The 15,026-nt window shown below is 44.1% G+C and overlaps 1 protein-coding gene across 1 annotated transcript; it reads right to left on the bottom strand.

The window, feature by feature from the left end:
- Positions 1-1,794: 1,794 nt before the first annotated feature.
- Positions 1,795-4,279, bottom strand: LOC308172486 (endonuclease domain-containing 1 protein; the record flags this gene model as incomplete). Its single annotated transcript, XM_080547386.1, has 2 exons — positions 1,795-2,385; positions 3,980-4,279. The coding sequence occupies 2 exons, from the start codon at positions 4,277-4,279 to the stop codon at positions 1,795-1,797; spliced, it is 891 nt and encodes a 296-aa protein (XP_080403512.1).
- Between the last annotated feature and the right edge of the window lie 10,747 nt (positions 4,280-15,026).

Genomic DNA, 15,026 nt, shown 5'->3' with positions numbered 1-15,026 from the left:
AGGTTCACTTTCTTAAAACAAGTCAAACATATCTTAAAACTAGTGCTGTCAGACAAAAAAAGCATATTGCCTTGATTTAAGATAATTCATCTTACTTAGATTTACTTTTTGCAGTGTAAAGCCTCTGATAGCCTCTCGTACATTGGTCATAGGAAAACAGACACTATCCCATCATCCTCTCCTTCACACTCCGTCTAATAGGTCCTGAGAAGCAGTGTTATTATGTCATTATGTCATGCTCTCTGATCTGTGGAGAGAGAGAGAGAGGACCAAGGTGGTCTGTGTGAGTGTGCATCAGTGCAGAACATGGCCGTTACTGTGACTGTGATCTCCTCTTTCATGCCACACTGCCTCTCATACCTGAGATGGAGAGATGCAAAGCAAGCTTGTGTGTGTGCTCTATGGGGCGTGTGAGGGGACAGAGGCAACACTCAGACACCTGGGAGATACTAGGTATGGGTTTCTATGGGTGTTGTTCCAGAGGCCTGGGGCTGACCTGGGACCTGGCCTTAGCAGCTCTTCACAGAGAGTGAGGTGTGAGCCAGGCCTGGGATCGAAATGACTATTTCCTATGACCCCTACCCCTACCCATCTCCCCTAACCCTGCCACCCCCCTGATATGCATACAGCCTCCCCGTTCGCTGACTCTGTGTTCCATGTTACTTGTTGTTTTCTGTTTTCCGTATCTCCTATATTGTCAGCGTCTTTGAGCCTCGGAAAAGCGCTATATACATTTAATGAATTATTATTATTATTATTATTTGGAATCATTTCAAATACTTTGGATTGGACTGGTAATCAAGGTAGACCTAAGCAAACCCTCAAAGTATTTGAAATACTTGTTTTCAATCCAGGTCTGGTGTGAGCAGGATCTGGCTTAGTGCAGCCATAGAGAGGCTACCTCAGGGCGATCTGACCAGCACACAGAGACTAGTGGCTATATTCTTCAAGATCTTTTGTGACCATTCATTCACTGACTTGGACTGAAGTTAGTGTGATGGGATACTGGTGAATAATGTGGTATTCTGATACAGGAGAACAACAGCATTTCCATTATGACCTTGATTGTCTTCACTTCACTAGAAATGATCGCTTAAACCATCTTTGAACTTGCACATATCCTGTTCAAAAACCCACAAGAGAGGTGAGATGTGACACATTATTTGTCGTTTCCTGCGTGCGACCACACTTGTGTCTGATGTCAGTTGGTCACCTATCTGTTCAGCTCAGTGCATAGTGCATAATAACACTAGAACACGTTTGCCTGACACCCTCCCATGCACCATCTGAAAGGTTCTCTATTATTTCAGCAAAATTAATAAACTGTAACAGAGTTGCAATGGATGAACTTTATTAGATCAGGCATGGTTCAACATTATTCAAAAAAGCAAGAAAACACAAATCATAGTTTGGAGGCATGGTTCAACATTATTCAAAAAAGCAAGAAAACACAAATCATAGTTTGGTGAAGTGCAGGATGGCAGGTGAAGCTTAAAAGATAGGAAGAAAGCTGCACAGTCTTGCACCAATGCTAATGATTTATTATATATTAATTTGCATTGGAGCAACTGCTCTTTATCTTTCAATATTACATTGAAAGACAAACATAAGCATTCCATGTTTAACATAGCAACAGTTTGTTTTACAACAATCTTGAAGAAAACATTGAAATAAAATTCAACTCTTGAGTCATCTCAATTAAAATCAACAATTTAAGAAAGGTCACGGGAGATCAAAGAAACAATTTCTGCCTCTCAAATGGCACCCTATTCCCCATATGCTCTGGGGCACCAACTAAGGTAAAGCAGAGCCAGGGGGGACACAGTCATCCAAGAAGATCTGGAAGTTCTTCTCCACGAAGGTGGACTTCCTGAGGAACTCCTCCAGCTTCTGGACCGACAGCTCCAGGACCTGGTGGGTCTCCTTCTCGTTGAGGGCGTAGTGAGCGAAGGCCGGGAACTTGTAGCGCTCGTCGTACGGTGCGTTGTGGTCGTAGCTGATGCAGCAGTAGGCTGACCACATGTAGGCAGGCACGGCCACGCGGTCGATGTTGTGGCGACGGATCATGTTCCCTGAGGTGGTGGCGCCCGTGACCACGTAGGCCACGCCCCGGCAGTAGTTGTTGAGACGTTTGCGGATGACGTGCTCCTGCTCCTTCCAGGGGCCGCTGCTGAACTGGCGGACCAGCGGCACCACGTTGGTCAGGGTGTAAGTGGAGGCCTTGTCATCAAGGTCGGCCTGGTGCTCGTCTGGGTTGAGGTGGCCTCGCTGGTAGAAGACAGCGTTGGTGTAGTCATCCAGCATGGCTTGGGTGTCCTCAAAGTTCATGTGCATGTAGCCGCTAGGGAACGGTTGCATCTCGCCTGTGTCAGAGGTGGAGGACAGCTGGGTGGGAGGGATGAAAGAGTGTAAAAAGAAAAAAACAACAACTGATGATTAGTGATAAGAAACACATGGTAGCTGTAAAAAGGAGAGTTCATGGCCTGTTAAGTTTATGTTCATTCAAATGAATGGAATGAGGCGCTGCAGCACACTATAATGTTCATGGCCATAGATGGATAATATGCAGTGTTGACTTTAGAGGGATAAAACTATAAAACTATATCATATACACTTGTAAAGGTTTATGGAGTGTACTTGTGTGATTGACTGTATTCTGCAGTTTTATAGATAAACATATACATGATTTTATGATCTTTTATAGATTGTATAATAATACAAAGAGCACCACACCATACAAAATATATACCCTCTGAGAAAACAACAGTCTAACTAGTTTTTAGACTCAATAAATATAGAATAACCCTACCCCAGACTGCAGCCTATATGCCGCATTTACATTGCTCTGACACCCCCCCCCCCCTGGACATTGCTGCGTTAATTGTTCCCCGTTCGTTAACTCTGTGTTCTATGTGTCATGTTATCTGTTGTTAACTCTGTGTTCTATGTGTCATGTTATCTGTTGTTAACTCTGTGTTCTATGTGCTCATGTTATCTGTTGTTAACTCTGTGTTCTATGTGCTCATGTTATCTGTTGTTAACTCTGTGTTCTATGTGCTCATGTTATCTGTTGTTAACTCTGTGTTCTATGTGCTCATGTTATCTGTTGTTAACTCTGTGTTCTATGTATTCATGTTATCTGTTGTTAACTCTGTGTTCTATGTGCTCATGTTATCTGTTGTTAACTCTGTGTTCTATGTGTCATGTTATCTGTTGTTAACTCTGTGTTCTATGTGCTCATGTTATCTGTTGTTAACTCTGTGTTCTATGTGCTCATGTTATCTGTTGTTAACTCTGTGTTCTATGTGTCATGTTATCTGTTGTTAACTCTGTGTTCTATGTGTTCATGTTATCTGTTGTTAACTCTGTGTTCTATGTGTCATGTTATCTGTTGTTAACTCTGTGTTCTATGTGTCATGTTATCTGTTGTTAACTCTGTGTTCTATGTGTCATGTTATCTGTTGTTAACTCTGTGTTCTATGTGTCATGTTATCTGTTGTTAACTCTGTGTTCTATGTGCTCATGTTATCTGTTGTTAACTCTGTGTTCTATGTGCTCATGTTATCTGTTGTTAACTCTGTGTTCTATGTGTCATGTTATCTGTTGTTAACTCTGTGTTCTATGTGTCATGTTATCTGTTGTTAACTCTGTGTTCTATGTGCTCATGTTATCTGTTGTTAACTCTGTGTTCTATGTGTCATGTTATCTGTTGTTAACTCTGTGTTCTATGTGTCATGTTATCTGTTGTTAACTCTGTGTTCTATGTGTCATGTTATCTGTTGTTAACTCTGTGTTCTATGTGTCATGTTATCTGTTGTTAACTCTGTGTTCTATGTGTCATGTTATCTGTTGCTTGTTGTTTCTGTGTTTTCTGTTTTTCCCATATTGTCAGCGTCTTTGAGCCCCGGAAAAGCGCTATATAAAAACAATGAATTATTATTATTATTATTATTATTATTATTATTGAGCTCCAGGTTACCTGAGGCTCGTACATCCAGGGCACGTCCACCCGTTTCTCCCCGTCGGAGCGTTTGAAGGTGTAGGCGGAGTAGACGGGCACATGGTCCAGGGTGTTGTAGAGGGTGAGGTAGCGAGGCCTGTTGTTGTAGCGCTGGCAGATCTTCTGCAGTGAGCGGTCGTCCAGACCCACCGGCAGCGTCCCCATGTACAGGAACTCACGACACTCCGGAGAGAGCTCCTTCTCCACCGTCCCCCGTACCCCTGCCGTCGCCATGGTGACCAGCAGGTAGGCCGCGGTGCGCACCCAGAGAGGGGCCATGATGATGACTCACTATGTCACAGAGAGGAGCTGCTGAGGCAGTCTGGAGGAGGAAGGAAGGGAAGTCTTGTGTTGTGTTCATGTGTATGTGACTGTCTGTCTGTCTGTCTGCCTGGCTGCCAGCCTGCCTGTCCGTCTGTCTGCCTGTGTGCCGCTCTATGTGTCGTTTTGTCCCTCAATATGTGTCTGTGTGTCCTGAGCCCATGGAGCCAGCTGCTGTGAATGAGAGCTACACCTGTGTCCAGGCTTCAGCGCTCCCTAATCTCAGCTCCATATGCAAAGCCATGCACACCTCCTCTACCAGCGGACCGGCCCCCCTCTGGCAATGGTACAAAGAGAGGCCATTGCCAAGGCCTGAAGGGTTTTTCTATTGATGCACTGGTGGTATGGATGAACACCTCTGCCCCCCCCCCCCACAAACGAGTTTCTTCCTGTCAATGATGTTTACAGGAAACCTGGTTTTGAGGTGTTGGTCTTTTCTCAGCAGACGGTGTGGGCTGAATTTCAAGTGCATTGTGTGGTCATTATGAACATCGTCAATTTATGCTAATCTATGAGAAACATGAACGGATACCTCAATGATATGAGCAGTTCACAGTCCAAAGTCAAACATGATTCTATAACGATTACTTTATTGGTTCAGAATTTCATGAATACCGCCACACAATTTCCCATTTGGACAGTACATAGCATTCATGTTCTCTCTCTCTCTCTGTCTTTTTTCTTTTGTTCTCTCTCTCTCTCTCTCTCATACTCGTTCCCTCTCTCTCTCTCTCCATCCCCCCCTCTCTCATACTCGTTCTCTCTCTCTGTCTCTCTCTCTCCATCCCCCTCTCTCTCTCATACTTGTTCTCTCTCTCTGTCTCTCTCTCTCTCGTTCTCTGCCTTTATCACCACCACTATTGTATTCTGTATATCATTAACTACTATGACTTCTCACACAGTTGCCTTCAAACAGAAAGTCCTGGCAGCAGAGACACTGTGGGAGAAGGAGGTGAGAGAAGGAGGTGGAGAAGGAGGTGAGAGAAGGAGAAGGAGGGAGAGAAGGAGGGGGAGAAGGAGGTGGAGAAGGAGGTGAGAGAAGGAGAAGGAGGGGGAGAAGGAGGAGGAGAAGGAGGGGGAGAAGGAGGGAGAGAAGGAGGTGGAGAAGGAGGTGAGAGAAGGAGGTGGAGAAGGAGGTGAGAGAAGGAGGGGGAGAAGGAGGTGGAGAAGGAGGTGAGAGAAGGAGGTGGAGAAGGAGGTGAGAGAAGGAGGGGGAGAAGGAGGTGGAGAAGGAGGTGAGAGAAGGAGAAGGAGGGGGAGAAGGAGGGGGAGAAGGAGGTGAGAGAAGGAGGTGAGAGAAGGAGGGGGAGAAGGAGGTGGAGAAGGAGGTGAGAGAAGGAGGGGAGAGAAGGAGGGGGAGAAGGAGGTGGAGAAGGAGGTGAGAGAAGGAGGGGGAGAAGGAGGTGGAGAAGGAGGGGGAGAAGGAGGTGAGAGAAGGAGGTGGAGAAGGAGGTGAGAGAAGGAGGGGGAGAAGGTGGTGGAGAAGGAGGGAGAGAAGGAGGGGGAGAAGGAGGTGGAGAAGGAGGTGAGAGAAGGAGGGGGAGAAGGAGGTGGAGAAGGAGGTGGAGAAGGAGGTGAGAGAAGGAGGTGGAGAAGGAGGTGAGAGAAGGAGAGGGAGAAGGAGGTGGAGAAGGAGGGGGAGAAGGAGGTGGAGAAGGAGGTGAGAGAAGGAGGTGAGAGAAGGAGGTGAGAGAAGGAGGTGGAGAAGGAGGGGGAGAAGGAGGTGGAGAAGGAGGGGGAGAAGTAGGTGAAAGAAGGAGGTGAGAGAAGGAGGTGAGAGAAGGAGGTGGAGAAGGAGGGGGAGAAGGAGGTGGAGAAGGAGGTGAGAGAAGGAGGTGAGAGAAGGAGGTGAGAGAAGGAGGTGGAGAAGGAGGTGAGAGAAGGAGGGGGAGAAGGAGGTGAGAGAAGGAGGTGGAGAAGGAGGTGAGAGAAGGAGGTGAGAGAAGGAGGTGGAGAAGGAGGTGGGAGAAGGGAGCAGTTCACTAAAAGTTTCAGATGAGAGAGATAGTTTGAGATGCATTGAGCAGTGAATTGTGAATGCAGTTAATAGTGTTTTATTCTAGACTGAGGAACAGAGGAGAGCTGCTTCTGTAACCCTCTGATAGAGATGCAAAGGAGGGCCGGTCATTCAGTCACTATCTGTGTGCTTGGGAGAGCAGTGTTCTGTACTGCACATACCAGCTCCATTGTTAGGTTACCTAACCTATGTATATATGTTAATAAACCTTAGAGCAGCAGTTTATTGCAGCAGCAGCACTCACCATCCTAGTACCTTCACTGACTTAACCGGTTGCATACAGAAACACTTTTGACAAGTTCATAGTGTTCCTTTGAGGTGTTTGTAAATTGCAGCTCATCCAAAACGCTGCTGCTAGGGTCCTAACAAAAACAAAGAAATTTGAACACATTACACCAATCCTGAGATCCCTGCACTGGCTGAGAATTTAATTCAAAATCCTCCTAATTACATACAAATCACAATGGTCTTGGACCAAAATACATATCAGATCTCCTCCCACCCTATATTCCCGCAAGGTCCCTAAGGTCAGCTGAGACTAATCAGCTAATCATTCCAAGAGTAAAAACAAAACACGGTGCAGCAGCTTTCAGTCACGCTGCTGCATGCTCCTGGAACAAACTCCCTGAAGAAATCAAACAGGCCCAAACCCTTAAAATATTTAAATCTAAGCTAAAAACCTTCATGTTTTGCACCAGTTATGATTAAACACAAACACTTCTATCAATGTCTTTTTTCCATTAACTATTGTCTTTTTAAATGTTTTATCTATTTACTTCTTATATTTGCTTTTATTCATTGTCATTTTTATTTTCTTATGCTCCTCTTGCTGTATTTTTAAATAATATATGTAAAGTACTTTGAATTGCCCCTGTTGTATGAAATGTGCTATACAAATAAACTTGCCTTGCCTTGCCTTGTGTCACACAGCTGTGGCGTTGCACGTTTTTCACACATCTGACAGAAAGCACTTAGTGTTATTTTCATTTTAGCGACTCTGTCTACCCAACAGTCCTGGTAAATCACATGCAGAACATGAGTTGTGAAACAGACAGGAAACACATTGCAAGTAACAAAAACCCCACTACACAAAACAACACCCACACACTTACACCAACACATATACACACAGCTTAGTGTGAGCAGGTCAGTTCTACCTACCATAAACCCATATCCCTGCTGCCAAAATGTCAAACATTCTTAATTTTCTATCAAAGACAACAACTTTATATTCTATAAGGCTGACTTTAGAGAGAAAAAACTGAGGGAACACATGAGAGTAACCCCCCTACCTGACATATCAGCCAACATATATTGATAGTAATAATGATGATGATGATGATGATGATGATGATGATGATAAAGTCTCTGTCTCTCCCTCTGTCGCTTGGCCTGTCTGTCCAGGCTAAATTATTGACTTTGCACCCATCAAAATGTTTTGTTTTTGTTCCGGGGGCGTGCTTACACCCGCTTGCGCGCACACAGACACACATGCACACGCACACACACACACACACACACACACACACACACACACACACACACACACACACACACTCTCACACACTCCTCTTCTTTTTGATGGTGTTCTCTGACACACAGTCCTTGTAGAAAATACCCAGATTTCTGTCCGTGTCCATTTGGCTTTTCAAAAAGCTCTCCAGTGTGTTGAGAGGCACCTCTATGACACCATGGGCTTCCTGTTCATTCAGTGCATATCCAGCGTAGCTGGGGAACATGAACCGCACCTCGTAGGGCGAGTTACGGTCAAACCGTGGACAGCAGTAGGCCAACCACAGGTGCTTGGGGATGGTCAGACGCCGGTCCTCGTTCCCCCGCCGTACGGTCGTCCCGGGGAGGGTCACCCCTGTCACCACGAAGGCCTTGCGGTGGCAGAAGTTGTTGAGGCGGCGGCGTATGATGTCCATGTAGGAGCTCCAGGAGCCCTCCAGGAAGTCAGTGACCTGAGGCACCACGTTGGTCAGGGTGTAGGTGGAGGCCTTGTCCCCCGGGTCGGTCTGGTGCCGGTCAGGATTCAGCGAGCTGCGCTCGTAGTCCACCGCGTCCGAGTAGTCGGCCAGCACCGCCTGGCTCTCCTGGATCAGAGGGTCATCACTCGGAGGCAACACCTTCATGTCCCCACCCTCGTCCCTAGACGCCAGCTACATGCCAGGAAGATGTTGTTTTAATCCACAGAAAAACTCAACAAAAAATCCCTTCTGTAACCCCCCCCCCCCATGCAATATGAGAAACTACTGTGCAATAACCAAGGGAATAGTGCAATGTTCTATAAACGTGCAATATGTTTACATTCTTGTGTTAGGTTTCATATACTGTATATAGGTTACTAGTTCATATGTTTATATGTTTATAAAAGTACACAGTTACATGCTAACTCCCCCCTGTCTATATACCCCCCTGTGAATAGGCCATATAGTGTATAGAAGTATAGAAGTTACATATTAGATACAATTTTCAGATTCCTACCGATCACTTATTCCCCTATTTATATCCCCCCTATTTATGTCTATTTATGTCTCATTCTTGTTTTTTATTATCTTAGGAGGACTGTGTTTGATTGTTAGCACCTAGGGCAGCATTTAAATGTTGTTGTACCTGTTCCAATGACAATAAAGATCATTCATTCACTTGACATGGGTTAGATGAGTACTAATAGAACTAAGGAGTGAAACTAATAGAATGAACTGCAGACCTACATGATAAAGATATGACTTCTCAGATTTGACAAATGAGCCGCTATTCAACCCCCCCCCCAGGTCTCTGACAGGCCTCTGTTATTGTTTGAGTACTAGCAGTATTGCAGGGGTTATACCACAGGAAGTTGCTGCTGTGTAGTTTTAACACTATAAGAGCCGTGATGGGGTCACGGTGACCCCTGTGAGTAAAACATTTTTTATACCTTTGCACTCCTTTGCACTTGCAATTTCAGGACCCTCCTTTCCTGATTTTTCCTAGATATGTGCGTTCTACCACCTAGTGTCCTTACATTTTCTAAATCACATCAGGATAAGCTGATATGAAGCTGTTTTGCAGTTTTTCTGTGTAGGAGGCAGGCTAATTTACAAGACGGCCAACTAGTGGTCGTTGTGTGTAAGTACTAGATTTACATTCTAAAAAGGGGGTCTGTTAGACCCCCAAGGCGGCTCTACTAGTAGGTAAAATAAGCACAGCTGTTCTAGTGTTAACAGAGTAAAGATCTCTACCTGTGGCTCGTACATCCAGGGTGTGTCCATTCTCCCCCTCCCGTCTGACTTCTTGAAGGTGTATGCAGAGTAGAGTGGGAGGCGGCGGCTGCTGTCGTACAAGGTGGCGTAGCGGGGCTTGTCTCCGTAGCGCTGGCAGATCCACTTGAGGCTGCCCCCCCGGAGGCCCGTGGGCTCTGTGAGCTTGTAGAGGAACTGTCTGCAGTCCCCGAAGCTGTCTGACACGCTAGCCCCCGCCAAACACACACCAGGCAGCAGGTGGAGGGCCAGCAGGTAGACCCACAACGGACGCATTGAAGCCTGGGTCCAGGCACCACAGTGGAGGGGGGTGACGGTCGTAGATAGAAGCACCAGGAGAGATCAGCTATCTGCTTATCACCAATGGTGCTAATATGCCGTTTGTTTCCAAATACTCTGTACCTAATACCAGGAAGTGGGAAGGCTGTTTAGAGATAGCATGTATAGCATCACGTCCAGGCGTAGTCCATACAGGCAGAATGGCAACTGGACCAAGGAAGATGGCTCTGTATGCAAAGTGGCAGAGCCCATGACTGTTTTGACTGGCTGATAGGTTGACTTATCAGCCATTGAGGGAGAACACAGGTTAAAAGGTGTGCACACGGCGTACATACTACATACATAAAACTGCAGGGTTCAGTATTATTCTGGTGCTATGGTACCAAATGTTCTGATACATTCATCAGAATATAGAATATATTGTCCTGTGCATGTTCACACCAACACAATCCACAGCACCTAACCCAGGAAATGGTGTGAAACCGAGCAGGCTGAGGCTTGAAAAAAGTGCATGTGTGTGTGTGTGAGTGTGAGTGTGAGTGTGTGTGTGTGTGTGTGTGTTTGTGTGTGTGTGTGCGTGGGTGTGGGTGTGAGTGTGTGCGTGGTTTTAGGTGTGGGTGTGTGCGTGTGCGTGTGCCTGTCTGTGTGTGGTGTGTGTGTGTGTGTGTGTGTGTGTGTGGTGTGTGTGTGTGTGTGTGTGTGTGTGTGTGTGTGTGTGTGTGTGTGTGTGCAAGCGGGTGATAAAACACCCCCCCGGAACAAAACCAAAACCAAAACCTTTTGATTGGGTGAGCAAGACTGACTTCCATCCTCCCCAGGCGGGGGGCCTCACCAGGCGGGGGGCCATAGCCACACTATGCAGGTCTGTATAAAAGAGCCCTGGTGAGGACACACAGTCAGTCAGCCTGGACAGACAGGCCACGTGACAGACAGAGGGAGAGACAGACATTTTATCATCATCATCATCATCATCATCATCATCACTACTATCAATATATCTTGGCTGATATGTCAGGTAGGCGGGTTACTCTTATGTCTTCCATTCCTAAATTCCAGATTAATGATTATAGAGTTTTTTCCGTTTTTTTCTCTCTTAAGTCAGCCGTAAGGTCAGTAGGGGTAAACCTACTTGTCAATGGCCTCTCAACGTCCTTGCCTTTGATTTGGAAAATTAACAATGTTTGACATTTTGGCAGCAGGGATATGGGTTTATGATAGGTAGAACTGACCTGCTCAAGCTTGCATAGTGTTGGCATTTTTAAATTTATTGTTTTATTGTTTTATTCTGTACTCTTGGAAAGGGAGCCCACAAAAAGGATGCAATTATTGGATTTATTTGAGAAAATGGTTTGATGTCTTATTTCAAATGTAGCCTTCCTATTAAGACAACATACATTATCTATACAATGGTATGACTGGGAACTCAGGGTGTACATTTAGAACCAAACAGACACACATACATTCAAAGACCTCTAAAGCTAACTGTGCCCCCTTGTTGCCCCTGAATCCGAGAAGACTGTGAACACTGGTGTATGCTCAATCTATTCTTAGCTGCTCGGGTCAATTGTGTTAAAATTAATATTCTGACACGGTTCTCCTATTTGTTCCAGTGCATTCCACTTTTCCTTCCTCAGATCTTCTTTCGTAAAGTAGATGAAGCCTGATTTTGGAGTTTATCTGGAATAAAAAGGTTCCTAGGCTGCATAAACAATACCTGCAAAGGCCTACAGCCCTAGACCAAATGTGAGGTATTACTACTGCGCTAACACCATTATTACTACTGCGCTAACACCATTATTACTACTGCACTAACACCATTATTACTACTGCACTAACACCATTATTACTACTGCACTAACACCATTATTACTACTGCACTAACACCATTATTACTACTGCACTAACACCATTATTACTACTGCACTAACACCATTATTACTACTGCGCTAACACCATTATTACTACTGCACTAAGACCATTATTACTACTGCACTAACACCATTATTACTACTGCACTAACACCATTATTACTACTGCACTAACACCATTATTACTACTGCACTAACACCATTATTACTACTGCACTAACACCATTATTACTACTGCACTAACACCATTATTACTACTGCACTAACACCATTAGGACTGACAGAATACTGGCTTCAATGAGGTCTTTGATCCCCCGCCAACATGGCTGGTTATCGAGGCAAACTCCTCCAAACATGTGTCACTGAAGGTTCTAGAGCTCTCCTATTCATTCTTCCACTTCCTCCTATACTAAGAATGTGATTGTTAAAACCTCTCTTAGGATCTGGGTTCAGTTTAGACGCTATTTTGGTCTACATTCGTTTTCAACCAAAGCCCCAATATAGCTGCAAATCATGTTGTCCCTCCTTCCTTAGCAGACTTTTTTAAGGTGGTCAAATAGATAGATAGATAGATAGATAGATAGATAGATAGATAGATAGATACTTTATTTATCCCCGTGGGGAAATTCATTTTGCCGCGCCACTCCACTAAAAAACCACACATAACAACACAACACAACATAAAGGACAGACAACAACACTGGGCCAGCCATGTACAGTATATAAAAAACTGTGAGATCATGATATAAAAGTGGATTAAAAAGATGGCTATAGTTATTATATTAAAATACTAAAAAAGTGATGATGATGATTAAAATAAATAATAAATACAAATTCAGGAGCCTTGACCCCGACTGCTACTTTAGTTGCCATTGAACAGTCTTAGTGCAGCCGGGATAAATGATTTTTTATATCGCTCCGTCCGGGAGCGGATCGTAATGAACCGCCCTCTGCGGCGGCTGCTGGTTTGCCCAGCGAGGACATGATGGAGGGGGTGGTTGGGGTTGTCCCTGATGGACAGCAGCTTACTCCTAGTCCTTCTCTCCACCACCGTCCCCAGAGAGTCCAGGCTCCTTCCCACCACTGAACCCGCCTTTTTTTACGAGCTTGTCCAGCCGTCCGGTATCCCTCTTGGTGATGTTTCCCCCCCAGCAGACTGCAGCGTAGAAGAGAATGCTGGCCATGACAGACTGGTAAAACATGGCCAGCATCTCTCCACACACTTCAAAAGACCTAAGTCTTCTTAGGAAGTACAGCCTGCTCTGGCCCTTCTTATAAAGTGCCTCTGTGTTGGTGGACCAGTCCAGTTTGTCGTCCAGATGCACCCCCAGGTACTTGTAGGTCTTCACCACCTCGATATCCTCGCCCCGGATGTTAATGGGCAACCGAGGTGGCTTAGACCTACGGAAGTCTATAACTAGCTCCTTGGTCTTGGTTTGATTGAGGAGCAGACCATTCCTCTCGCTCCAGACGCTGAAGGCTCCTATCAGATCCCTGTACTCCCCCTCCCGTCCATCCCTCACGCACGCCACTATGGCAAATCTTGGTATCAAGACTTTTAAAGACTTCAACATTTTTTTAGCAATCTTCTCAGCACCTCTCTGATACATTTTCACTTCCCAGGGAACACTTTTTAAAATATATTTACAGATCTGTCAGCTTTGTCCACAACACATTATGTTTCTAATGCTAACTAATGATTTCATTTTAGATGGTTTCCTGACACCAATCCCCACTCTGAAAGGCTCAATTTCATCAGTCATTAGATTCTATAAAGGCCATATGGGGAGGTGGATCTGGGGGAGGCAAACCCAGAGGATGTTTGGGCAGAGATTCTGAAGCACAGGTCTTCTATTTGTGCAAGGCGTGGTCTTATTCAATGTAAATTGGTACATCATACCTACTACACTAGGGTTAGCGCCAACTAAAGCACTTGATTATAATCATAAACATTGCCGACACAGGTCGACATGAGAATGATTGGCTACTTCATATCATAACTAAACATTCATATATATAGCCTATTGCATTATTTGAAAATTGACAGCGCTGTAAATAGTGTCATTCAATGCACAAGCACGTCTTTTCACACGATTTTGATCGACTTTCTGCGGCAGCAAAATACATTATCAATATCTTATTATCAAGTATTAATATACTGTCTCCCTTCTTCTCCTTACTTTCCTGTCTGTCTTCACTGTGCTCTATCTTCAGGCTTCAGTGCTGAATTCCAGTGAATAAGACTGACATTTGTAACATAATGTGTTTATATATAGGCTATATATAGCAATAGGGATACATAAGATATGTATATGTACAGACAGTTATGAAAATTATAAACTGTACAGATCTCTGTCCAATAACATATTTACCCTATATCGTTGATGATTACAGGCATAATCAAATGTAGGATTTGCAATTACATACTGTACAGTTTATAATTTTCATAACTGTCTGTACATATACATATCTTATGTATCCCTATTGCTATATATAGCCTATATATAAACACATTATGTTACAAATGTCAGTCTTATTCACTGTAATTCAGCACTGAAGCCTGAAGATAGAGCACAGCAACCTCTGCTGATATAAAAGAGCCTTGGAGCCTTGGAGAAAAAGATGTCAGCCGAATCCCAAGGCAAATACACAGAAACACACAGAAATACTGCAAAATCGCTTTATACTAACTCGATTTTGAAAATTTAAAGATGCTGGGTGGTAGAACGCACATATCTAGGAAAAGTCATGAAAGGTGGGTCCTGAAATTTGATCGAGTGCAAAGGTAGAATTTATTTTGTACTCACTGAGATCAAATGACACCTCACGGCTGCTTAAGTTGTACATTTGGGAAATGTTGGCCATTCTTCCAATTTATTCAGGATACATTTCCCACTCATTCTGGATTGAGGTAACTTGTGGCTTGGAGGGGCCGCAATATTGTGCTTATTGTAGGGTGGGTGATGGGCTACTATACTGACTATTAGTGTCCACTACTAACACAGTGATAGATTACCTGACTGATGAGTTTGTTTGTTTTTATGTTTAAATTTTTATTTATGTATTTATTTTATTCATTTATTGTTGTGTTATTCGGTTGTGTCACCCTTTGTACGTTGTTTTGTGTTTAGTATTATGTCATTTATCATTTCACTTTTTTATGAAGTCTTTTCTATAGATAATATATGTACCTTTTTATTTTTATAAATGCTATGTTGACAATTGTATGTTATATTGAAAAATCCAATAAAAAGTTAAAAAAGAAAAGAAAAAAAGAACCACACAGACAAGCTTCAAAA

Source organism: Nansenia antarctica, assembly GCF_963989245.1.
Source record: "Nansenia antarctica genome assembly, chromosome: 17".
Taxonomy (NCBI): domain Eukaryota; kingdom Metazoa; phylum Chordata; class Actinopteri; order Argentiniformes; family Microstomatidae; genus Nansenia; species Nansenia antarctica.
The sequence above is the reverse complement of the archived record's forward strand: the minus strand, read 5'-3'. Positions and strand labels throughout refer to the sequence as shown.